Here is a 27108-nt window from a genome sequence, read left to right as displayed (position 1 = left end):
CAAGGCCCACATCTATTCCAAATTCGACCTCAAAGCCGGATTTTGGCAACTGGGCATCCATCCTGAAGACAGATCCAAAACAGGATTCTGTATCCCTAACCATTACTTCTAGTGGAAAGTTCTTCCTTTTGGATTAAAGGTAGCACTATCCCTTTTCCAAAAGGCCATGTGTCGCATTTTCCAACCAATTCTATCAAGTGCAGTAGTGTACATTGACGAAATTTTGCTCTACAGTCCTGATGAGCAGTTACACTGTCAACTCCTTGAGCAATTTGCAGAAATCGTGAAGAAACATGGTATCATGCTTTCTCAAAGAAAGATGAATATTGCCCAGACAGAAATCGAATTTCTTGGTATGCACCTTAACAAAGGTACATACTATCCAGTGCCACATATCACTCAAGAATTATTGAAGTTTCCTCAAGATAACTTCACAACAAAACAAGTTCAGCAATTTCTTGGGATAATTAATTATCTCAGGGTTTTTGTCCCAAACATTGCAAAGTTTCGATTCCTTTACAATCCATGCTGAAGAAGAATTCCCCACCTTGGGGAAAAGCCCGAGACAAAGCAAATCGCTGAACTTAAGGAGATTATGCAGAATCTCCCACCATTGCAAATACCATCAACAGGCAAAATGATTCTTCAAACTGACGCTAGTGACGAATACTTGGCAGCCATTCTCTTTGAAGAAATTGATAGTAAGAGATATCTCTGTGCTCATAAAAGTGGAAAGTTTTCTCAAGCTGAAATGCATTACCATTCCACTTTCAAAGAAATCTTAGCAGTAAAAAATGAAATCAAAAAGTTTGAGTTTCATCTCATCAGCCACCACTTCCTGGTGGAATTAGACATGGCATCTTTCCCTCAGATGACCAAGTTTAAACAGAAACATATTCCAAATTCCCAACTACTTCGATGGGCTAAATGGTTTTCAAAATACTCATTTGAAACCAAACATATTCCTAGAAAGAAGAATGTACTTGCTGACTTCTTATCAAGGCCAAAAGCACCAGCCGAAATCAACATGTACATCAAAAGGCCTGCTTTCCATATGTTCAATCATGGAGTGAAATACAAGATTGAAAAGATCAAAGATTTGCAAAGCTGGAAATATCCCCAGGAGATTATTCAGCAAATCCAAAATGACACCCTTACTGAGAACTTGGAGAATCTCATGTGGCAAGGCCACACAGACCTATTCAGATTCAATGGAGGTTCGATTCTTTACCCTTTTGGATTAAATATAAATTATCCATTCATTCATCCTCTTATTTGGAAGGAAGATGATTTCCCTGAACAGCTCAAGACGTTATTGTGGTACTTAACCAATAAGTACCTAATAGCCATTGAAATTCCAACCATAAGGTTTATTACCAACCTCACCAGGATATTCTTACTTGGAAGAAATGTTGAAAAAGAAAGTGATAAGAATCTCTTAGACTTTCTTAACTAGTTCTATCATCCTACTTACTGGAAACAACTCTTGGAAAAGGAACTGAGAACCATGACACCGAATCTTGAAGTCCATACCATTTTGTTTTTCCGACGTCCATGGCATTTTTCACAAACAATGGAAGAATCATTGATGCTCCACAGGAAATAGGAACCACATCCTATAAACCTTACTTGGATAGCCGAGAAGCACAAATTCACAAATCTTATCCAAGATCTGTTAGACTCTGTGAACACGAATACAGAGAACTCCAGAGAATCTTGTGCTAGGAAAACAAGACCATTCCCAAAGATGTTTGGCATAATATACCCACTACGTGGGATTATTATGACCTAGCACTAGAAGCTAAGGAAGCACTCGAGCAATACAAACAAGCTACATCGTCCCAAGAGCATGAAATGATAAGCGAAGATGACATTGTCCAATCCACCCAGGACCCCTATGCGCGCTTTGGAGGACCTTTGTCCCAGGATCCCTACGGACAATTCCAAAGCACGGACACATCTTTTTATGCATAGCCATCCAACTGGCCTCAGCCAAGAATTCCTGCCGACACTCAAGAAAATGAACACACAAACTGGGCTGAAGAAGAAGCATCACATTGGGCTCATGAAGAGGCATCCTCATCACGTAGGTTGAACCAAATCCTCTCACCTGAAGACCTTGAAGCCCTTGAACAGAAATACGAAGCACATCTCCAAGAAGACAGTTCGGAAGACTCAGTTTGTAGTACAATGCTCGTGACGGACGAGACCGTTGAGTCCGTACAATTTCACTATAGCAAAATCACTGTTCACTTTTACTGTAGCACTAGGTTAAGGAAAGTACTGTTCACAGTACAGTTACTATTCATAATGTGCGAATAATTCCCTCCCGGAAGTTTCCGGTGTCTCTGTTTGTATCTGGACCCGTGAGTAAGGTCCTTGTGTGCGTCTTGGTGACCTCTTATTGCCTATATAAGGTAAGGAGGGTGTATCGTTTTGGGCAGAGTCCCCTGAAGTAAAGTGTGTGCTTTGTGAAAAACTCTCCATGGCTTTCTAAATTCCTGTTCTTCTGCAGCCTGGTAGAATCCTCCAAGAAATGCAGCTTGAGTAGGTTAGAAACGTTTCCATCCTGGCATCTCTAAGTGTCTCTAGGCTTTGAACTAAAGGGCTGAGTGGTTTTCTGCTAAAAGGCTGTCCCTGAAGGGCTTGAACAGGAGTTGTTCACCTACTGTGGGATGCATACCTGCATGAAATTTACTCTCCTTCCCTGGTTCTTAGTCTAGGTCCATTAATATTCATTTAATATACAACGTGTCGTAATGTGTCAGAATTCTCTATTTTTTAGAAATGACGTGTCGACGTATCGTGTCGTGTCATGTGTCGGTGCTACATAGCCTTTAACTAGTCACCAAGTCTTGGTCTCGCCCTAAGCGAGGCTACGAGGTCTGAGCCTTAGCTAGGCACGGCAAGGCCCTACCTCTCCTAGCAATGGCGAGGCTTGCCAATGGTCGAAAAGGTCGACCTCGCCAAGCCTTAACTCTGGCTAATCGTTGACCATCATTGAGGCTAGGGAAGAAGAAGAAGCGTTAAAAAGAAAAGACAAAATGAATAGATAGATAATTTGAAAAAATATTAAATTATTGTAAAAAAAAGTATTTGCCTTAAGGCTAACCACTCCACATAAGATAACTAGCATCATGTTAATAAATTTCGGTCAAAATTGACCATATTGAATTAATTGATAAGTTATGACAAGGTTTAGGATTTAATTGTCAAAATTGAAATGTTTATAATTAAATAGTAAAAATACAAAAAATTTATGACTTTTTGAAACTGATTCTAGAACAATATAAATGGAGCTCAGTTATTGAAATGGGGGTCTTTTAGGCCCACCGATAAGTTATTCAATGGAATGTTAAGCAAAGAAATTATCTCGCCCATTAAACCCAACACGTTAGACCCCATGTTTTTGCTGCCTTTTGGGCTTGCTTTGAAATGGGTTTAGTCCACACATGTGCTTTATATATATATATATATACCAAAAGCCCATAGATCTATCTCTTGTCATTGTTTAGGCCATGAGCCCATTGCACTTTTTTTGTTGTCCGCTTGGATTGGAACCCTCGTTATTTATAGTGCCCATCGCTTCAAAGATGAATCTTTTTAAAAATCAATCTTAAATGCGTAAAGCATGTTATGCACATACACAGTATTCATAGCCAAGAAATCAATTTATTTTTGTTCAACACTCATATCCAAGAGATCAACATATTTTTGAACATGAAGAACAACGATAAATCCAATAAATGATCCACGTACCATAAGAATAGACATATTCACCAAGCCTATGATATGGTGAGTGTACAAATTCAACAAATAGCACATCCTGAAATGAATATAGTGCAGGCTCATGGTGACAACCGAGATAAACCACCATGTACCTACACATATATTGCAAGCATGACACAAACAATACTCCAACAGTCCAACACATGCGGAGTGGAGTCTCAACCAAGCCCAAAATTGGGCAGCAATTAGTATGCGAAAGAAAAGCTACAACTCCAACATATGAACAATTTGCAATTATAGAGGATTTCTCTTCACTAACACCTGGACGATAATGATACGTGCACTTTGAACACTTCAAGCTCAAAAATAAATCCAGAGGCTCAGTTTAGAGGACAATTCAGCCACGCCTTCAAAGCAGTATTTAATTCATCGAGAACAAGTAAACGGAAGCACCAAGGGAAGGAGAACTGCAGACCATCAAAGGATGAAGCATCAATTAGCAATATATGATCAGCACACCGAACAACAACATACAAACTACTCCTATGCAATCTCAAATTGATCAATTGACTCATCATTGCCATCTCCGAGGCAAAACGTCGAACAGGCGGTGAGCATGAACGGTGAGGTGTCGCACAAACGGGAATTCCTATCAATAGGCGAGGAATATAACGCGAGAAACCCAGCTAAAAATTGCTAGAGAGGAATCGTCATCTCAGTCTCCGCATTGTGTTCTTGCTTCGCTTGGTTACTCAGCCCTCGTACACGTACCAAGCTTCAGAGAGCGTGCTGTGGTTGTTTTTGTGAATGAATTCTCCAGCAGAGCGTGAATTTATCAACTTAAAAGGAATCTCCACTGCCTTAGACGAGAGCGAGAAGTTCGATTGGTGGTGGTGGTGATGGGTGTTAGATGCTTTGCTCCGTTAAGGCCGAGGCTGTGGCAGCCAGCGAGGGAGATGTGACAACGACTGTTACTGATCGGAAATGGTAGACGATCAAATTGATGGTGATGGAGCGGAAATATGTGTTGATTCATGCATATAAACTTTTAGCTCATATTTATTTCAGCAGTTGGTTAATTTTCTTAGTTCAATTTCGTGTTTAAAAAATATAAATAAAGGAATGAAAGGGAATGTGAACAAAAAAAATATACACAAAAAGAAAAAACAAGAATAAATTGCATCTCCATCGAAAAATACATCTAGGATTGCATTTGGGGCAACTGAAGCAGATTGCATTGCATTACATTTCGATAGCATCAGTTAGATTCTTATTTCCATATATCATAGTTCATTTAGGGAAATAACTCGTTTAGTATTCATATAATATTTGTTTTTTTTTTAGTGGTAGTTTATTTTGGAGAGTTTACATTAAGTTTCCATTTATATCTCACGAATGTCCTATTCCAAGTATTAATAACAAGGCTTTATGAATTTTTACCCAAGGTCGGGTTCTATATTTCTTTCCACCTTTATCTATTTATTTATTTAGTTGGTTCTTATTTATTATTGCTCGTTTAATTTTTACTTTCTCAAGCGCAATGACTAATCATCTTTACATATAAGAGGATTTAGGGGAACAAATTTGAAGAGACCCCATGAAAACCTTTTTATGAGTGGTATCAAAAGGGCATTCGTACCTCTCCTTGAGCAGTTCTTCAAGAAGTGCCACTCGTACTAAAGTTGCTTGAACATCACAAAAATAAACAAAGGAAGAATTATGTTCATGCTCGATTTGTGTACAGCTGCCACTGAAGGTTTGACATTCTGTGTAAGAGCTCTATTATTTTTCTGTTAGTGCATCTTCTTTAAAAGCTAAAAGAAAAAGGGAAGGGTAGAAGTGGTTTCATTGCCCAAGTGTTGTTTCTATAAATTGCTAATCATTTTGCTAGTGGATGAATATGATTCACCTCTTTGTGAATACAAGTATAGTTTAGTTTCACAATTGTTACTGAAGTACCTTAATGTGATGAAGGAAAAATTGAAAAAGTAATGCTGACACTTAAATTTTAGCAATTTGTTTAATTATTCCTTAATTGTATAGAAAAATTATGAATTAATTTTAACCCCTACAAAAATAATTTCCATTAAATTGCATCGCATTTAGGTATTATGAGCATTTGAATTACTAGTATTAAAATTTTAAAAATTACTATTTTTTAACGTTTTCTAAAAAAGAAATTATCATTTAAAAAACGTGAGACTGGGCCGGGGCACACCGGTTCGGCCTTTTCTTCTTTTCCCACGGGGGCCAGCCCATTTCCCCTTGTTCTTGGCCCGGCCCGCTGAGCTCTTCGTTCCTCCTTCTCCCTCACGCCTCATCTGCAAAAAGGAAGACGTACGGATCAGCAGAGGCAACAGAGCAGCGGAGGGGGCGTCGAGCGGGATGTTTGGTCGGGGGCAGGCCGGCAAGGCGACTTGGCGGTGGCAGAGCCATTCGCGCCTGCCGCGAGCTTAAAAGACGGGGGAAGAGAGAGAGAGAGGGAGAGAGATTCGGAGGTGGAGAGATCGTGAGAGCAGCCGAGGGAGAGAGTTTGATAGCGAGGAGTCCTCCAGCAGTCCGGCCACGCCTGACCCCGTCTAACGACTCCCGACCGCGCTCTCGAACCCGCGGCTCCCATTCCCCGCGCCAACTCTCCGGTAGGTCACGTACGTTTCCTTTCTTTCTTCGATTTTTCACGGGACGAGCCGTTTTTCGAGGATCCCGGCTCGGGGGCGTGCGAGGCGACCGGACGTGGTCCGATCTATCAAGCTCGCCTCCATTCGCCGTGGCCGAGCCGGGTAGGGACCCTCGGCCGACCCCCCGTTTGTGCCTTGTTTTGCGCCGTTTTGGGCTTGCCAGACCAGGCTTCTTCGCTGTCCGGTTCCCACGAGCACCGGCCCCGTTCGTCTGTGCGCCGCTATTTTGGGTCACCGCTTGTTGATTATTGCGAGTCCCGGCGCGAGTTGGTCGGTTTTTCCCCCTTTTAGCTAGTGCGGTTCAAATGTTCGATGAAATACCTGAACCAAATCCGTTCGGTTTAATCTCAACTTTTGAGTTGTCGAAAGGAGCACGTGAACATGTGTGACGCTGTAACCTCTCTTGTGATTAGCGAGTACGTTTTAGGTCAAAATTCATTTCTACCGATTTTTTCTGGGTCGCTTTGCTTCGGGCCTTGGCATATCCCTGCGGTTGCCCTTGGCGTTTGGGGTGTGGCCACCAACGGGAGCCTCGAGTGATTAGCGATGGAGACAAGTGGTTGCTTGGTGGCTGAAAGTCGCTTTCTATGAAGGTGATGGGATATGGTCGCGTCGTCGACGACGAGAAGAATTTATTCGCGTTATGGTTTGGAGAGAGTCTCGGTTGTGGATGTGTGGGGGATCTCCTCTTGGTTTTTACTGAGCAAGAGCAGCTCGATGACTAGAGGAAACCGTTGGTGGTGGCCCCGTTGCTTGATTGTTGAGTACGTATGCATGCTTACTGTCTTGATGGTTTGGTGTGTAGAGCTTTGTTCGTTGATTTTCTGGTTTAGTGAGCTTTAGCCGTGGTGGATTCGTGTTCTGTTGACTTGGAAGGAGCTATCATGGGGAAGACGACTCGCGCTAGGTGAAGAGAGACGACAGTAGGGGTTTAAGTTGCGTTTTGTCGAATATGAGCTTATTCAATAATTGAGTAATTTTGGGCTTGAGTGGTTTTAGTAGATTTGGGCTGCCTTCATTTTTGGAAGTGCTTGGGCTGAGCTCTTTATAGTAAGATGGGCTTAGTGCACTCAGTTACAAAGGAATAGGCTTGGTGTATCTTTAGTGGAAGAGTGAGCTTACTTGGGAGTTTTTTTTCCGAATTGAGCTTAGAAAGGGTAGAAATGGGGTGGGCTTGAGGATAAGATCAATTGTGCCCTTTAGTCTAAACCGTAAGTCCAAGTTCATCCATGTTCTGGCCAAGTCCCTATTTTCGGACTACTAATTAATTGAATAAAAAAATATATTTAAAAATTAATTAAAAAATCCGAATTTTTTTTTTTATTTTATTTTTCCTAAAGACAGAAAATGCTTAGAAATAATCTTTCAAGGTCGCCCTCTCTTAAATTTATGAGAAAATCATTGATAAGAAAATTGTGTTAAAAAAATTAAACAAGCCCTTTTAGCTCTACCATAAGGTTCCAATTATCCTTAAAATAAAGGCCATTGATTACGCATTTTCCATATGATGATTATGGTTTCCCTTTAGCTTAGTTAGAAATGGTAGGCTCCTTATTTGATAATGCTAGATCTTGCTCGCCCAATGCAATTTATTTGATGTCACTTTAGTTGCTAATTGTCATGTTAATGATTGCATGTTCGCATGGTCACCTTACATATTAGTCAACATGTCTAAAATTAACGTAGACTACTTGATAGAAAATCTTTTTGAATGAATAAAATTAGGTACCAAAATTGTATTAATTGTTTAATAAGTATAATCAAGTCCCCAACCATAAACTCTTTAGTTGTATAGGAGGTGAGTTACACTTTAATGTGTCACTTAGTTCTTAGTCAACCTCAATAGGCTAGTTGGGACTCTTTATTAGAAAATTTTTACAAATACTTTAAAGTTGTGAGAGGTATGAGTTTAGGAAAGCCCGCACTAGATCATAGGTTTGTTTTTTAGACAATACCCCTAAACTTATTTTCCTCCATACGAAGGGATAGGTTGTGACAAGTAAATATAGATCTTACACTCTTCATCCGTCGGATGGGTACATATACATAAATTTATTCAGTGCTACTCTAGACTGACAATTTGATCATTGGTAATCTGCCTTTATACACATGGAAGTGGATATTACTCATGTGAAAGTGACCCACTAACACGTCCGTGTGCTAGCACATGCACTCCTTTATACACATAAGTGGATATTACTCGTGTGAAAGTGACCGACTCGGCACATCCATGTGCTAGTGCATGCACTCCTTTATACACATAGAAGTGGATATTACTCGTGTGAAAGTGACCCACCTGGCACGTCCATGTGCTAGTGCATGCACTCCTTTATACACATAGAAGTGGATATTACTCGTGTGAAAGTGACCCACCCGGCACGTCCATGTGCTAGTGCATGCACTCCTTTATACACATAGAAGTAGATATTACTCGTGTGAAAGTGACCCGTTTGGTACATCCATGTGCTAGTGCATGCACTCCTACGGCGGGCACATGTGAAGAGTTACTTATCATTTAAAGCGTGTGCTTTTCAGATGGGAAGGGATTGAAAATAACATCTCAGTTTCCAGGACCCACACCACCCATAAGTGTTGCCATTGTTCTGTCTTGTCTTCTTCGTCCGATGGTCACTTGCAATTATTGGTCTGGACAAGGTGGACGAACCCAAGAAAAGAAGAAGAAGAAGAAAGAATTGACTCATGTGGATCATCCTATGGGGGCAACAGAAAAGGTGAAGTTTGTCCTTTTTGGGTCAAAGAAAATTTTATTGAAATTGTGAACATGGTCTAAAGAGTCCCAGGCAAGGGGAACTAAACAAAGGAGAGACCGAAGGGCTTGTAGAGGAATAGAAAGCCAATTTTGTGGAATAGAGCCAATCCGTTGAGTCTTTGTAGCTTAGTTTACAAGCCCACATCAGTAGGAACAAAAAGTGTTAAAATCTATATCAATATGTCTATGCGGAGAGAAAGATCATGTTTTAAAGGAAAATATCTATCTAAATTTAGATTATGCCTTTTGGCAATGTAAATGGAATAGTACAATAATTTGAATTTGATAATTAAGAGTTGAATTAGATGTAATATGTTTATAGTTACAAATCTAACAATTGAAAGAATAATTGCACTAGAAGTTTTAAAACTTATTGCGAAAGTGCAATTGAATTATAAAATTTCCGTTAACTCTTATGACTAAAAAAGATATATGTCCATTTCTCTTAACACAATTGTTAGTGAAATCTTGAATTAGCTAATTAATGTGATACATTTATGGAAATTTTATGACATTATGAGGAGTGGTGGTTGATAACTCCTGATTATTTAGCATGTCATCGTGCCATCCAATTTTGATTGGTGCACAGGATCTACTCTTTTTGATTGACCATGACCTCTTTTTGAAAATTAGGGTATTACAATTGCTCCGTTCCTTTTCACTCCAAATACCCAATGTGAGGCTTTCTCTATGTCTCACCTCACATGTGCACTAAATATACTCCTCTCACAAGTGAGTCTATTGAACCGAGGCCAAAGGTTGCCATTTGATACATGATCTTCTCTTTTGCTCGACAGATATGTTCTCTTGGAACAAGTGCGTGGTTAACTTTGCTGGTGCTCCGTTTGATTATTCTTGCTCCGTTTCGATTTGTTCTGTCATGAACACTATATACTTATGTATCCTTTTAAGTAATGAATACAATTTTCTTTTGAATTAAAATAAAAAGAAGTCATGTTGTGATAAATCACCAAGATGAGCCATGTTGTAATAAATGTTTTAAGATGAGTCATGATGTTGTAATAAGTGTCAAGAGTCCTCGTGTTGTATTAATTGTAAGTCATAGGCGTGAATCGCATGTTTACAAAATGCACTGGTTTTTGTCTGTCTTTCAATTTCATTGATAGCAGAAGAGCCTCACTCTATGGGAGCGCTAGCACTTGACTAATAGAATATCAAGTCAAAGGGCCTGAAAAACGTAATAGGCTGCTACCATAGGCTCGCTTTGCTTCTTCAAGCTCCACCCCTTATTGAAGACTAAAGTGGCATTAATATGCTTGCGTTACCAATGGTGCAATCTTGCTTCTCTTTTCTTTCCCTTATGCATAAAAAGGCAGACTAGCCTTAAGCAATCATGCGTTTGTGTGCTTAAACAGTTTTCCCTTTTTCTCTTCAAATTTCCATTACATATTATAAATCTTAGAATAATAAGATAGGATATATCTTGATGGCATGCTCTGCGCTCGCCTTCACGAAGATTTTGTGCATAAGAAATTGAGGCAATAAAGCCTTATGTTCGAAGTGAGGGTGTAGATGGATGTTAAAAATTGATCCCAACATTTTTACATGCCCCTTTTTATGGTGGCAACTCTTAAATGAATTAAATTGCATGTTTAATTAATTAAATCAAAATCTTAAAGTTGCCATTGGTATGACCATGTAATAGTCTATGTTAAATGTTCCTTAGTGATTCATTAGTTTTCTTTTGATGGTTCACATCTGAAAATATCACGCTAAATCCGAAGATCCAGTTCTTGATAGACCATGGAGCTACCGAAATTTAACAAACCCTTCATCACAATTTTTTTTTCCTCCAACACAATTATTTGTTGCATCAAATCTCCAATGTTGGATACTAGAATAGACGACCTGTCACTATAAATTATTCGAGTTTCACACAGACATGCCCAGAAGCTTGCATCTTATTGTCCTAGGAGAAGAATGCTAACGACAACGAAACGAAATGCTCGCACTGTCCAATTTAAGGAAGATTTCCGCGTTTGCCGGGAGAGTGCTTTCTGCGTCCTCAGGACCACGACGAAAGTAGAAAAGGGCACCACAGATTACAAAGGCAACGACAACTATGCCGACGATGACCCATCCTGGAGTATCCCACCACGAAATGTTCTCGTCGTCGGAAGAGACCGAATTCGGGACAAATGAAGAGGGGAAGCACGTGCAACCTGAACAATTTTCTGGACAGTTATAGTTCTCCATCAAGAAAGTCCCGCGTAGTTAAATGCAAGCGATGAGTTCACAAACATATTTCGAAGCATCAATTCACACAAGAAAAGTAGTTGTTCAAAAGGAGGGTGCTTTATTAAAAAAGAAACACTATTTTGATCACATAAACCCAGAAGATTATATGACGGCACCGCAAGAACGAGATGATTGAAAATGGAATGAAGTAGGATATAGTATAAACCGAAGAGTCGAAGGAGGTGCTTGCGTGTACCTCATCAAGAAGAACCGAGGTGTGTGGTGTTATTGGTATTATTCTTATACTACCAGCAAAGAAGTGCGAATTTTCATTAGGTGGCCTCTCATTATAATGGCTCTCTTCTGTCCTCCATTATTGGTGGCAGCTTTTGGTATGGAAAACTAGTTGACGTTGACATTACGCTGGTCATTTTATGTGACATCACCAGCGTTGAAGTAGATAATTTTTATTTGTAATTTCGGTGTCCAAGTTACTATGCAAATATGGAATATAGGTTGATTCAAGCACATAAGCTTTAGTTCATGTCCATTTCGACACTTAGTTAATTTTCTTAGTTTTTCTTTTTGTGTCTTAAAATATTAAAAAAAATTAAAGGCATTTTTAGGGGTTCATTTTAGGTACCACGGACGCTCACAAATAGATTTGTTTTCTTAATATCGCACTGCAATTTATATTGCATTTTTTAGATTTATTTTTCACATGCGACAATTCATTTTAGGAATGTAATTTATTTAGTAGATGGTCATGACATGTCATACATTCACTTTCCTATTTGAGCATCAGGCATCTCTTGGAGAGCTTATATCGAATTTACATTCATAGCTCACGGGCCTTTGCCCGGGGCCTTAATAACCAGGTTTTGCTTAATTTTGCCCGATACCACTCGTGTCCTTTATTTTTCTTGTCATTCATTTCTTTTATTAGCTTTCTATTGTAATTGCTTGCTTGTTTATTTTTGTTACTCGAGTGACTATGCATAATCACTTTTTATATGTTTAGAGGATTTAAGGAATAAAAATTGGTGAAGTTCGCATGTAAATTGGTTTCATACTTAAAGATCTGATGCAACAGAATCGATTGGTTGAATATTTAGTTCATAGGAGTGAAATGTACTCCCGCATTCTACTTGGATTGCTAATTTATTTTTGAATTTTTAAAATAATTTTTCCCCTCCCTCTTTTTTGCTTTTTATTTTTGCCGATGGGCATTGCTAGCCACTAACCACAGCTATGGCTGGCAAGGGTTGGTGTCGCCAAGCTGCCCTTAAGTCAAGGCTAGCGCTAGGCGTCCAAGTATGGCTAGGCAAGGCCTCACCAGATCTGGCGATCGATGGTGGCTTAGGCAGGGCTTGCCAGGCTTTGCCCTCACTTATGCGAGCCTTGGCGAGGCCAACCCTTGCTTGGGCGAGGGGTGGCAAGGCCGCCCTAGCCTAGGCGATAGTTGGCCTCACTAGATCTAGTGAGTGGCCCTTGCATGGCTGTGCTTAGACAGCCAGCGCTCGCCCTCACCTAGAGGTAGCTTGGCGAGGTTGACCATCGCCTGCGACGGCGAGGGCGACCCAAGTGAGGCCGGCCCTCATCAACCATGGCTATGGTTGGCGACTAGCGATGGCCACTAGCAAAAAGAAAAAAACAAAGAAGAGGGAGAGGGAAAAATAAAAAATATTTTAAAAATTCAAAAAAAAATATTATTAAAAATGTCCACATCAATATTGGCCATATCACGTAGAACGACCAACGTCCACATTAACAATTTCCGACATAAATTGGCTAGATGGACTAAATCGATACTAATGTGAAAATGTTTAGGATTAAATTAGTCTCATTAAAAATGCCTATGGCTAAATTGATACTAATATAATAAATTTATGAATTTTTTGTTACTTTTCTCAATGATGTTCAATATAAGTATAGCCACAAAACAAAGGAGTACCTTTTCTTATTCGTGAAATTATTTTGTAGGGAAAGTTGCACATAAGAATGATAGAATTGTAGCAAGTGCTTCTTTGGACGTAAGTTCTAGGAAGAGAAGATAAAAAGAGGGAAAATTGTCCAAAAAGTTATAAATCTTTTGCACATTTGCCAATTCAGTTTTAAGCATTTCAATTTTTCCAATTGAGTAGTAGACTTTTTCATCTTTTGCTAATTAAGTTCGTCAGGCCAACATGCCAATTCTTTTAGCAGATGCATGCATTATCTTGCTTAGGTATACAAAGTTAAATTCAGCTCCCATCCATTCGCACACACATTCACCTTTCACCTACAAACGCATCAAGGACGCAAAGCGACCCCACTATAAAAGCCAATAGAGATTCAATCCACTCCATAAAGTTGCACCGCCCTTTGGACGTTTTTTAATTTCTGGTGACCGTGGAAAGGCATCCCAGTGTAGACTTCTCTCCGCGGGGTCAACGGGCCCATGTTAAGAGAATCCCATTAGCCAACTCGGTGTCTTCCCTAGTGATTAACAGTAACGATGTTTTAGTGTCGCTGATGTAGATATTGGCCATCTTATGTTTAGAATGAGGGTTTAGCTGGACGTTAAAAGTTGATCCTGACGTTTTTAACATACACCCTTTCATAGTGTTAATTCTTGAATGAATTAAATTGCATGTTTAATTAATTAAATCTAAATCTTAAAGTTGCCATTGGTATAACCTTGTGAGAGTCTACGCTAAATGTTTCTTAGTGATTCATTAGTTTTCTTTTAATGGTTCACATCTTAAAATGTTGCAATACATCCAAAGATCCATTTATTGACAGACCATAGAACTACTGAAATTTTAATAAACCCTTAATCACAATTTTTTTTCCTCCAACACAATTATTTATTGCATCAAATCTCCAATGCTGGATACTAGATTAGACGATCTGTCACTATACATAATTCGAGTTTCACACAGAAACATGTCCAGAAGCTCGCAGATTATTATCATTTGGAGGAGGACCCTAACGACAACGGAATCGAAATGTTCAAACTGTCTATACCAAAGGTAATTTCTGGTTTCACCGAGAGATTGCCCTCTGTGTCCTTAGGACCGCGACGAAAGTATAAAAGGAAACCACAGATTACGATGGCGACAACTACGATGCCGACGATGACCCATCTCGGAGTATCCCACCACGAAATGTTGTCGGCGGACGAAGGGGGGAAGTACGGGCAACACGGACAACACGGACAATTCTGTGGACAGTTATTCTTCTCCATCAAGAGAACCCTGCGTTGTTAAATGCAAGCGACGTGTTTACAAACATATTTTGAAGCATCAATTCACACAAGAAAATAAGTTCGTCAGAAGGAGGGTACATCATCAGAAAAGAAATACTTTTTTAATCACATAAACCGAGAAGATTACATGGCCCGAGAAGGAGATGATTGAAAAGGGAATGAAGTAGGATATAGCATAAACCGAAGAGTCAAAAGGAGGTGCTTGCGTGTACCTTATCAAGCAGAATTGAGGCGAGTGGTGTCATTGGTATAATTCTTACACAACCAGTAGAGGAGTGCGAATTTTCATGAGGTAGCCCCTCTTTATAATGGCTCTCTTCTACCCTCCATTATTGGTGGCAGCTTTTGATTTAGAAAATTACCAAAAAAGTCTCAAACTTATTGTAACCGTGTCAAATCAATCATATATATATATATATATATTGGGTTAGTTGGGTCCTAAATCTTTTTTCATTTGTGTCAATTCAGTCAATCTAGCCAAAATTGGTTGGCCGACGCTGACATGGATGTCGATCATTTTATGTGCTAAGTGTAGACATCATTGAAAAATCAAATTGCAATTGATAGGACTTGGAAGGACCATGCTAAGTGTAGACACCTCCTTCAAGGGGAATCACTTAGTAATCCATTAATTTTCCTGCAAGTCTAATTTGCCCTCTGGAGGTCACGACAACAATTGCTAAGGTTTTCCGGCACAAGGTGGAGATGTAATGTTGTTAGGGGCTTTTTATTTTTATTTTTATTTTTCTTTTGTCACCTTTTTATAAGGGGTGTTACGAATAACCTTGAGAACGGATACGTGATCCCTTTATGACCATTAGAAAATGAAAAAATAAATCTCGTCCGTTGATTGTAAAAGCTTCAAGATTTTGTATATTACAGCTATCTTATAGGAGTTACGAGAAAATTCAGAGAGGCATAATTTGTTGTGATACCGGACTTCTCAATGGAACATAAAACTGCCGAATTCAATAAACCATCCAACACAAACATTATTTCCTGCAATAACAAAAATTATCTATTGCATCGAATCTGGCATGTTATACGATAAACTAAATGATCCATCATTGTGCATCATTCAATTTCCACCTACGGTAACTTTATCCTTTGATTACAACTCGGACGACACGGGCAGCTTGGCAACTTCATCGGACAACATGGGCAGCTTGGCATCGTTGATGAGTTCGATGATGGGTGGCCGCAGCCACGATGGCGAATAAGTGAATATAAGAAAATGATGAAAATAATTATTAGCAAAAGAGTAGATAGAGTTACCCACTATTAAGAAAAATTTAAATTAGGAAAAAAAAAGCATTATATGACATGATTGCACATAATTTCGTATACAAATATGATAGCTCTTGGGATAAAATGCACAATCATTAGGAAAAAAGCTACCAAAAACTCCAAACTTTGGTCAAAGTGACTAATTTATCATAAACTTTTTCTTGTGATACAAAAAACTCCAAATTTTATTAATTGTAACACATTTACCCCAAACTTTTTTTCGTGACATAAAAAAGCCCTAAACTTATATTCGCGTGAGACATTTATCCTAAAGTATAGGGCATTTTCTTCTTTTACTTTTTCAAATGTTTTTTTTTCTTTTTTCTTTCTTTTTTCTTCTTCTTCTCTCTTACCTTCACTGGCCATGGCAAAGGGAAGTTAGACTCGGGCTAGGGCCGCCCTTGTCGGTGTTGGGCGAGGTTGCCAGATCCGGCCTAGGCCGCGTCAGGCAAGGGTGGCCCTTGGGGATTTGGCAAGGGCTGTGCTCGCCCGACCTAGGCAAATGTCACCCTCACCTAGGTTGGCGAGGGCAACACCCAAGCGAGGGCCGCGTTTGCCCAACGCTGGCAAGGGTGGCTAAATTCTTCAACTGTTGACGAATTTAGCTATGACAAGTCAATTACCATACATCCTCCGATCAACAAAGGTATTTTCAAATGTGACCCGTCCATTGCAAGGGCGGTGGAAGTTCCGAACCACAAACCATCTATTATTGTAGTATTTTTCAAATACAAAGTAATTAATAAATAAATTCATCCAGTCATGCACATGAGTATGAATAAACGGACATGGCAATGAGGAAATTATTACATAGGCCCTTTCGATTATGCTTTGTCTTCGTAGGAACCGTAGTTTAAAAAAATAAACACTAGTCACTTTCCACGCATTATGTGAGGGAGAAAGGGGAATCCTATGGCGGGCGCATGTGAAGAGTTGCTTATCAATCAAAGCCTGTGCTTTTCAGATGGGAAGGGATTGAAAATAACATCTTAGTTTCCAGGACACACACCACCCATAATTGTTGCCATTGTTTTGTCTTATTTTCTTCGTCCGATGCTCACTTGCAATTATTGATCTAGACAAGTTGGACGGACCCAAGAAAGAAAAGAAAGAATTGACTCATGGGGATCATCCTATGAGGGCAAGAGAAAAGGTGAAGTTCTTCCCTTTTGGGTCAAAGAAAATTTTATTGAAATTATGAACATGGTCTAAAGAGTCCTAGGCAAGGGGAATCTAAACAAAGGAGAGACCGAAGGGCTTGCAGAGAAATAGAAGCCAATTTTGTGGAATAGAGCCAATTCGTCGAGTCCTTCTAGCTTAGTTTACAAGCCCGCATCAGTAGGAACAAAATGTGCTAAAATCTATATCTATATATCTATGTGGATTTGGCAATGTAAATGGAATAGTGCAATAATTTGAATTTGATGATTAAGAGCTGAATTAGATGTAATATGTTTGTAGTTGCAAATCAAACAATTGAAAGAATAACTGCACCAGAAGCTCTAAAACTTATCGTGAAAGTGCAATTGAATCCTAAAATTTTCAAAATGTACCGTCAATTCCAAGAGATTTTTTCTTTTTTGCATTTCCTCTATATTCTTCTCCCTAAATTTTATCTTGCTTAAAGGTTAATTAACTTTGATTAATGGTTTCTTGCAGAGTGATCCAATGGCAGTTGTGTTCTTGAGGAAAGGAGATGGGATGCTTTAGGAACTTGAGAGGATCAGAAGTTATATTGAGTAGGTTGGATACCCTGTGGATTGAAAAGATGCATTTAGCTCATTAGTTTGACTGTTCGGCTTTTCGATTATCTTGATCTCACGCTCAAAACATATAATCTTCCCAATCTATTGTGATAAAAAAAAAAATAATGTTTCTTTTCTAATAAGGTACCATCTTTTTTAAAATTACCACTTTTTTTTTTCTTTTTGTGGTATGAACGATCCTTCGAAAAATGTTTGCAGGCTCACCGCTGGCGTTGAACTCCAGGAGGATTTTCCTGATGGGGAGCAATAACTGTCCACAAGGTTGTTCAGGTTTCCCATACTTCCCTCCTCCATCAGCACGACATCGCTGCATGCCGGGACACTTCGAGGTGGATCACCATCAGCGTAGTCATCATTGTCGTCGCCGTAGCCGTCGGTGTTATTATCAAAATCGTCGTGGTCCCGGGGACAGAACCGCCACTTCACCGAAATTGATATTGAAGCTTAATATTCCAAAAATAACGTCAGTGCCGCAATCGCCGCAACGGGGGAAGGCCGCGACGCCGACCTTATCGCCGCGATTGCGGGAGAACGCTGGTGAGGCACCAACAACCTCATCGTCGGCAAAGCCTGATGAGGTGTCAACAACCTCATGGTGGCCGCCGCCGTTGTCACCGTCGTCGAGGATGTATGGTACCTCCACTAGTGCACCTTTTGAATGGAGGAGATTATGTAAAGCCAAAAGAAACAACATGTACAGAAGATTTTTCTTAGCTATCGCATCAACAAACAAAAGGATAAAATTATGGAGATGCAAACCTATTTTGATGACAGCTTAGCAGTGTACTAATTGCTGGCCAACGGAAGCATGTGATCATCGCCTTTTACCGAGACAATGAATGATCAGATAGTGCATCTACTTTCGGACAAGGATGGATTCCCATTATATTATTTCGTGCCTTGGCCTACAATCAGGCGCAAGGGAGAGCATTAAATTCCAAAAATAAGCCTATCGACATTTCTCTATCGGGTGCTTAAATCAGAAGAAAAACAGCATCGTCTTATCATGTCATGCTGTCATCGTTACCCTTAAGTAGTAAAAAATAATTGAAACGTCACGTTAGATGATTTCAATGAGATTTAGCTAAAATGTTTTATTGCATTTTCCCTTGTAAGTTTAATACCGCGTTATTTCAGTTAAAAAGTTTATACCTTGATAGGTTTGAAATTTCGGTATAATAATTTGAGGAGAGATTGTGCAATTATCTCGAAAATATGACAATTCGGTTTTCTCAATCTTGTGCTCGCACTCAACTCAATACAATATATTTACTCGCATTAGACTTGATCCAACTCTAATATTAAAAACTAAATAATAGTGTAAAGCTTCGAGCTCCATCTCAAGTTCTCATAAAAAAAATTCAAAAATAATGATTTTTTTTTTTTTTTTCATTGTCCTTAGTAAAATCCTTTAAATTATTAACGAGGCTCGCAAGTTACATTACTGTAGTATTACAAAATTTGACACCTCCAACATGGCAATCCATATTGTTAGGTCCAAATACATAAAAGAAGGGTGAAGTGTTTTTTTTTTATACATATAAAAATATTTATCTTTCTAGAACGAGCACCTTATTTAAAAATGTTTTTTTTAATGTGGAATTGAACTGTTAATTTGCAATAAGGAACTTATAGAGTTTAGGGAAAAAGAAATTACAAAAGCTATTTATAGAGTTTCAATTAGGATATGCTTTCTCTTCTAGCTCTAGCAGTCCCATTAGATTGAAATTCACTACTTCAGCCAATAGTGCAATTGCTAAGAACTTTGTATCGCGTGGACTCAACTCCTCCTATGGCTATCTCACTATAGACTAAATAATTATTAGATCTCTTTCAATAGCTGTTCTCACCCCTTGTGCACACAAAACGGTAGACATACTCTCCCCCAAAATTATTTAACCACACTTCTAAGTGTTTACAAATAATCATTAGCATATTTCGTCTCTTACCTAAACAATTGCATTCTCTCTAAGCACGACCACTTCTTCCATGTGTATACAAATAATTTTGGCACCCTTGCTAACTTCTAGGATCAAAACTAAATAGATTAAATGAAGCAGCAAAAAGATAGATATCAAGAATACTCAATATGTTTCGATTTTTCTTGTTTCAAGCACTCAATCACAAGCTACATTTTACTCGTAGTTTGTCCTTATAGGCCTCCAAAAGCAACCCTCCCATTTAAGCCATCTGATTCAAGTGGATCACATAATGAGTTTAATTTCATCACATGGAAAAGAGACATTTGGAGGGAGTACTTAGAGATCATCAACAAATGAAAAAATCAAAATGATAAGGAGAGTGACCAGAAGTTGGTAAGTTTATAAATTGACTTATTATAGTGTTTGCAATTTATTTACAATGCTTGTAAAATTTCCAAAGAGTTGGTTATACTTTAATTCATTTCAAAGTTGGTAAGTTTCTAATGGCATTGATAAGTTATTGATAGGTTATTTGGCAATCAAATTGATGGTCCCGCTTTTATTTATTTATTTATTGACTATACTAGATATTAATGTTGGCTAGGTCTGCTTGTGTGGCGCTCGGTTAATGTTAATAAATAAAAGAAAAGGTCAAAAAGTCAAAAATGCAATAAAGGAAAAGAAAGGCGGTCTGCTCGTTCGGAGAAGACAGGAAATGGGCTGCCAAATATTGTCGGAGTTGACTCAAATTTCAATACATTGTTATAAGACCGAGATAGATGAGTTGAGACAGGCAAGTCCATCGGTTTCATTTGTCAATTCGTTTTGTTCATTGAACACTTTTTCTAAATTATCTCAAATTTCTCCAATTGTGATTAGGGTTTCTTACTTCATATGTATTAATCCACTTTTATAGTGATGAAATGTCATTATATTGTTGATATTGAATCTCTAATATATTACTAAAGAAGAACCTTTGTGCATCTTACTATTTTTTTGTGATTAGTGAAAGTTTTTGAATTGTCCATAATTTTTTTCGCATTGAATTTTCGACATAAACTTGTCGTGTTTGCTTTTGTCTGTCTTTATCATTTTGGCATTATTTTTATTCATTATGAGATTATATTGCGGGAATATATTGCCTGTTATTATAGGAGTTGAGTCGATTTTGGTCCATTTAATCTTGGGAAGAAATTGATTCTACATTAGGTTAATTTTTGATGAATTGTTGCCGGTTCTCTCGAACTTTGTATCAATAATTTTGGAAATCCATCAAGTAAGGGAAATTTTCCGCATTTTCCTCTGACTACCCTGCACTCAGTCTCGAAAGCTTGGGTCAGCTACATCTTTGATTTTTTTGTCTCATCGACCAATAGCATTTTTTTATGGTCTTCGTGGTCGTGAAAAAGTATGATTTCTGTCCCAATCGCGTCCTCATCGGCATCTTTGATTTTTTTGTCTCATCGACCAATAGCATTTGATTTTATGGTCTTCGTCGTCGTGAAAAATATGATTTCTGCCCCAGTTGTGTCCTCATCAGCCCAAAGCATTTTACTCGCTTTTCCCAGAACTGCCCCAGTCAATAACACTTCAATTCGTGTTATAATATGATCTGAGAAATGGATGTTTACTGCGGGGTTCGTCCAAATCGGTTTCGTTCAGGGGCACGATAAGAAGAGATGCTCCAATATTCCTTTTTTCAAACTTTCTTGCAAGATTGATTGCAGTTTTATATTTCAGGAATCGGGCTTTGATTGGATATGTTCATGTTTTGGAGGAGGCTTGTGAAATTTTGAAGACAACTTGCATCATACTTGTCAACATGCAGGGATGGAACTATCATATATTTTTTAGTGGGGTCAATGCCCTAAAGACTGTAAGATAATGTATTTCATTTAACAAAAAAATTATAAAGATGCAATCGAGCTATTTATTGATTTGAAGTAGTTTCTCTATGCAAAGTCTGACTGGAAATCAACGCTTTGACATTGAATCATGAGTGTGAACAAAATTCAGTTTCAAATCCCTGTGCTCGAGCTCGACTCAATATAGTATATAGGGCTCGAAATTGAACTCGATTCAAACTCCATTATTAAAAGCTCGATTCTACTCATTTGACTTGTTACGTAAGATGTTTCTATCTATTTTTCCTAATCATATACTGTACCTTTTGCATAGCCTGGTCATGCCATTCGATTGCTTTATCTTCCGACTCTATCAAGCCTCATGTTTGATTGGTGGTGTGGTTGTCTAGTAGTGCAATGTCTAAGCCCAATAATTTTTTGATAATTGTTCATCTTTTTACTTTTCTATTTTTTTCGTCATAAAGAAGTTTATAGTACATGGAAAGACAAGATATTGGTTTTGATTTCTTGCAAGTTAGCGCATGGTCCCTTAGAGGGCGACGAGGCTAAGCCTAATTACATCAATGAACAATGGAAGTTACTAAAAAGGCAATGCGGTGTTTCATTAGGCATCATTAGTTGGATTTTATTTCTTTAGATAAACTATGACGATCCCATCCCACTGCTCCTTTTGCCCTTCCGATTTCCATCTTTTGGCAATGGAAAACTGTAGCCACAACAACACCGATACAAATTAAAGAATCGTTATGCTAGCTGGATCCTATGAGAAACAATTGATGTCGTCTCATCCACTGATCATAAGACTTTCAGGATTATATGCCACAACCGCACTTCCATTCACTCATGAAACACTTCCTGGATATGTCCTTCCTCATCACTTCATTTCGAGTAGGGATTAATAGTTTCCCCCGTACAGATTGGAGTACAAAGCCCACCCAAAAAATCTGATAAAATAGTCCGTTCTATTTTGTCGGTATCACTAGCCGACTTAGTTCCGATGACTCTCTTCGGAATATGAGGCAATAATAAAGCAAATCTGTCAAACGGTTCTCCACCAAGAGCAGGAATTCTTTTATTATGTATGTTGGATTGATTGGTCGATTTACGACATTTTGTATAGAAATTACAAAAAAATGCATATAGTTATAATTCGTTATAATTGAAAAATTTATTTATTGATGACCATAAAACTGTTCATGTAAGAAATTCGAAAATCCCTCCAACACAAAAGTTATTCATCGCGTCGAATCTCCAACATTGTATAGTAGAGTAGATGATCTATCACTGTGCATCATTCAAGTTTCACACACAAACATAAATAGAAGCTTCTAAATTCATAAGCATACAATAAGATAAGAAAGACTATTGTAATTTTTGTCTCAATTATTGTCTAGATTAGACAAGCTGGTACTCTTCCATGCTTGCACTTCTCACAAATAAATGGGCCATCCGTGCCGGCTAATTGCCCCACTGCAGTTGTTGCCACCCTTGCTTTGCCACTGTTGTTGCCCTCACAGCCACTGACACGGCGGCCCTGGCGAGCACGGCTGTCAAGACTAGCACGATTGGCACGACTCGCACGACTCGCACGACTCGCACGACTCGCATGACTGGCACGACTGGCACGACTTGCACGACTGGCACGACTGGCACGACTTGCATGACTGGCATGACTGGCACGATTTGCATGGCTTGCACGACTGGCACGACTGGCATGACTTGCACGACTTGCACGACTGGCACGACTGGCACGACTTGCACGACTTGCACGACTTGCACGGCGGCCCCTTTGGCCCCCGTGGCCCCTTTGGCCCCCGTGGCCCTTGTGGCCCCTGTGGCCCCGGCGGCCCTTGTGGCCCCGGTGGCCCTAGCGGCCCCTGCGGCCCCTTTGGTCCCTGTGGCCCTTGAGGCCCATCCTTCCCCGGCGGCCCCGGCGGCCCCGGCGGCCCCAGCGGCCATTTGCGCCAAATGCAATAGAAAAGGAAACCACAAAGCATGACCGCAACAATGACTAAACCAACAATAACCCACGTTGGAGTTTTATAGTCATCGTATGGTACGGGATTTTGATCGATCCATGCCGATGGAGGAGGAAAGAATTGGCAACTCGGATGATTTTGTGGACAGTTATTGTTCTCCATCAAGAGAACTCTGTGGAGGTAGTTCAATGTGAACGGTGAGTCTACAAACATACTATGAAGCATCAATCCAAGAGCCAATTTACCTTTTCATCATGATGAATTGATCATATGATCTGGGCACGAGGTTGAAATGATTCAACACGGAATTCAGCGAGATATAATGTGAGTGGAAGTAGTTGCTTGCACATATACCCTCATAAGAAGAACCGAGCAAATTGATGAATGATGTTGCGCCAATGCTTACGCGACCTGCAAAGAAGTGAGAATTTTTTCCTAGTGGAGGATAGCGCTATATATGCCCCGCGACGTTCCCTCCCAGGAGGATAGCACTATATATGCCCCGCGACGCTCCCTCCCTCCCTCACGGGGTGGGTTTTTTTTTTTTTGGCCAAAAGATAATAATTTTCATTACTAACCAACTCACGGGGCACCGTTAGTTGAAAAGTCTAAACATAGAATTAAATAATTGTTGCCATTGTTTTGTCTTATCTTCTTCGTCCGATGCTCACTCGCAATTATTGATTTGGACAAGTTGGATGGACCCAAGAAAGAAAAGAAAGAATTGACTCATGTGGATCATTTTATGAGGGCAAGAGATAAGGTGAAGTTCTTCCTTTTTGGTCAAAGAAAATTTTAATGAAATTATGAACATGGTCTAAAGAGTCCTAGGCAAGGGAAATCTAAACAAAGGAGAGACCGAAGGGTTGCAGAGGAATAGAAGCCAATTTTGGGGAATAGAGCCAATCCGTTGAGTCCTCGCAGCTTAGTTTACAAGTCCACGTCCATAGGAACAAAAAGTGTTAAAATCTATATCTATATGTCTATGTGGAAAGGGAGATTATATGTATATGTCTTTTGGCAATGTAAATGGAATAGTGCAATAATTTGAATTTGATGATTAAGAGCTGAATTAGATGTAATATGTTTGTAGTTACAAATCGAACAATTGAAAGAATAACTGCACCAGAAGCTCTAAAACTTATCGCGGAAATGCAATTGAGTCATAAAATTTTCAAAAAGTACAGTCAATTGCAAGAGATTTTTGCTTTTTTGCGTTTCCTCTATATTCTTCTCCCTAAATTTAAGCTTGCTAAAAGGTTAATTGACTTTGATTAATGGATTCTTGCAGAGTGATCCAACAGCAATTGTGCTCTTGAGGAAAAGAGATGGTATGTGTGACATCCCAATTTTTCCATCCTATTTTCTATTGAATTAATCGGGCATTTCATTGATGCGCTTATAGAGCTGTTCTCAAAGCTGATCACTCTTGAGTTAACTAGACTATCTAGGGAAGCCGTTAAGGAATTTTAAGGCAATAGACTTGAGAATTCAACCAGAAATCGGCTACTCAATTGTGCTTATCTTTAGAGGCTATTACGGCATAGTTAAAAATTGATTTTAGATTAGAGATAGGTTGGTTCGATTGAGATGTGTGGCTAATTGTGGGTGACCCCACTAAATTGGAAAATTCTCGTTGGCTGACACTAGACTAATTTTCTTATTGTTTTGGTACCCTGTGTCTGTATTTGAATTCTTAAGATTTTTATGACAACCAAGAGTTGCCAATGTATCGAGTAGGTTCATTGTGGTTCGAAGAAAATTGATTACGGGTCAATTGCACTGAAAAAGTTCTGAAAGTTACCCGGTAGCCTAGGTCACGCTAAAAACTCACAAAATGAAAATTTATTGCGAAATTGAGTCTGATTTCAAAATTGAAGATTCTGTCATGTCACAATAAATTATAGGAACGTCGACTCGTCTCGAAGATTTTTCAGAAACGGAGACTTTTTGGGAAAAAGTCGAGGTAGGGCCGTTTTTGTTCGGAAAAAAGGCCGAGATCATTTTTTATCACGCAATGGTGATGCAAGATGGACCAATTGGTGATGAAAAATACCAATTTGATAATTGAGATGTCAATTGAATTTATTAAGGCCGGTTTGTGTTGATTCAAGGAAGGATTGATGGCCAATTGAGAAGAAATTAAAGGAAATTTGTATGCCCCCATTGCCTAGCCTTTTGGACAATTTCAAGGTTGCAAGGGGGAGCATTGGTGGCCTAATGGAGGCCAAGGAAGGGCTGGTGGCTGAGAATGGTCAAGGGAGACCAAGGAATGGAAAATTTGGACATTGGTGGATTTATTAAGGTTGGTTTGTGTTGATTCAAGGAAGGATTGATGGTCAATTGAATTTATTAAGGCTGGTTTGTGTTGATTCAAGGAAGGATTGATGGCCAATTGAGAAGAAATTAAAGGAAATTCGTATGCCCCCATTGCCTAGCCTTTTGGACCATTTCAAGGTTGCAAGGGGGAGCATTGGTGGCCTAATGGAGGCCAAGGAAGGGCTGGTGGCTGAGAATGGTTAAGGGAGACTAAGGAATGGAAAATTTGGACATTGGTGGAGCCCTTGTCCCGTCTCCTTGCTCCTCAAGCCAACTGGCCAGCCATTCCCTCTCCTCCCAACCTATTCAACCACCAGCAGCTAGCAAGAAGCCAGCGGAAGCCAGCAACATCGCCGGAGACAGCAGGAGCCGCCCATCGCCGATGGCGCCGTCACACGCCACTCGCGCAATCCCGTTCTCGCAGCTGCATCCAGCTTGCCTTCCATGCGTGTTTCCCTGTCCAGTGCACGTCCTAGCTGTTGCCCTAGGTCGTGTGAAGCTCAACCGGAGCTGTCCTTCGCTGTTCCTCCGCCGGTAAGCCTCCGCCAAAGCCTGGTTTAACCCTTTGACCCTTTCCCGATCAATTCCCACTCTAAACCGGCTTTGTTCCCTTATGTTTTAGCAAGAACATAATAGAAATATAGTGGGTTTCTGAGGTGTTGTTTGGCCCGTTTTGAGATGGTTCCGGGCCTCGAAACCTAGGCCGCTTTGGAGAAAGTCGGCTCCTGTCGCGTTTCCGTCAAATTGAACCGAACAATTCGATAAACAAGTGAGTTAAACTCACTAATCCTCACTTAGTAGACTAATGATTCTTAGGAATTGAATAGATTTATTTAAGCATGATTATGTGGTTAGATTAGATTAGAGTAATTAAATTAGTGATTTGCCAATGCATGTTAGGTGGTTAGATGTAGCCATTAGTGAGTCGATAGGTTCTAGTATTTATTGAACGAACCTCAGAATTTTTCCGGGTCCGTTTCGGCGACCAATTAGGCATTACGGGCCTAAGTTGGATTTATTGCTATTTAATAATTAATTTGTGTAATTAATTATTTATTTATTTATTTTCTGGAAATTCAACCGGGATAGTTGGTGATCATAATTTTATGTTGATTACCACTGTACAATCTATTTATTTATTTGAGTTTTAATTTGCGTTGAATTGATTTAATTATGATTTTTAGGATTTATTCCTAAATTAATTATTTTTGAGTAATTAATTGAAAGACAACCGGGCATTGGTTGACAATGCCAAAAAGATATTTTGGTGGACTACAGAAAATAGTGAGATTTGTGGAAAGGAAATTATACTATTTTGGCTAAGGTTGGATGTGTACCTACACA

The 27108-nt window shown here is 39.3% G+C and overlaps 2 protein-coding genes and 2 long non-coding RNA genes across 5 annotated transcripts in view; 1 reads left to right on the top strand and 3 right to left on the bottom strand.

Annotated features, from left to right (window-relative positions):
- Positions 1 to 4639: 4639 nt before the first annotated feature.
- On the top strand, positions 4640 to 10292 carry LOC104435348. The gene is made up of 4 exons (XM_039307087.1): positions 4640 to 4716; positions 6061 to 6368; positions 8943 to 9139; positions 9975 to 10292. Exons 1-4 carry the CDS (start codon positions 4640 to 4642, stop codon positions 10059 to 10061), a joined length of 669 nt encoding a protein of 222 aa, XP_039163021.1. The 3' UTR covers positions 10062 to 10292.
- Positions 10293 to 10956: 664 nt separating this feature from the next.
- On the bottom strand, positions 10957 to 11743 carry LOC108957702. The gene is made up of 2 exons (XR_005547183.1): positions 11633 to 11743; positions 10957 to 11360 (listed from the first exon to the last, which is right to left on the bottom strand). It is a non-coding gene; the product is annotated as an uncharacterized LOC108957702 (long non-coding RNA).
- A 2562-nt stretch (positions 11744 to 14305) lies between these two features.
- LOC120290209 lies at positions 14306 to 14895 on the bottom strand. The gene is made up of 2 exons (XR_005548057.1): positions 14839 to 14895; positions 14306 to 14615 (listed from the first exon to the last, which is right to left on the bottom strand). It is a non-coding gene; the product is annotated as an uncharacterized LOC120290209 (long non-coding RNA).
- Positions 14896 to 22619: 7724 nt separating this feature from the next.
- The window catches only part of LOC108957701 (A-kinase anchor protein 14-like), a 41556-nt gene continuing 37067 nt past the window's right edge, over positions 22620 to 27108 (bottom strand). The window contains exons 1-2 of one of the 2 annotated variants that reach the window (XM_018868810.2): positions 23691 to 23940; positions 22620 to 23617 (exon numbers count right to left, since the gene is read on the bottom strand). In XM_018868810.2, coding sequence (XP_018724355.2) covers positions 22925 to 23425 — 501 coding nt within the window. In that variant the 5' untranslated portion in view covers positions 23426 to 23617; positions 23691 to 23940 and the 3' untranslated portion in view covers positions 22620 to 22924. Of the gene's footprint in view, positions 23618 to 23690; positions 23941 to 27108 lie in introns of those variants that run through there. The other variant, XM_039306006.1, reaches the window with a different exon arrangement.

The sequence above is a fragment of the Eucalyptus grandis genome, chromosome 2 (assembly GCF_016545825.1).
Source record: "Eucalyptus grandis isolate ANBG69807.140 chromosome 2, ASM1654582v1, whole genome shotgun sequence".
Classification (NCBI taxonomy): domain Eukaryota; kingdom Viridiplantae; phylum Streptophyta; class Magnoliopsida; order Myrtales; family Myrtaceae; genus Eucalyptus; species Eucalyptus grandis.
This window is presented reverse-complemented; position numbering and strand designations above follow the sequence as displayed.

Bases quoted from the DNA above. Each gene is read 5' to 3' on its own strand.
- LOC104435348 (XM_039307087.1), top strand. From the start codon at position 4,640: ATGCTTTGCTCCGTTAAGGCCGAGGCTGTGGCAGCCAGCGAGGGAGAT. The intron at 4,717-6,060 runs GTAGACGATCAA...ATCTGCAAAAAG, and splicing joins ACTGTTACTGATCGGAAATG to GAAGACGTACGGATCAGCAG. The intron at 6,369-8,942 runs GTAGGTCACGTA...TGTGCTTTTCAG, and splicing joins TTCCCCGCGCCAACTCTCCG to ATGGGAAGGGATTGAAAATA.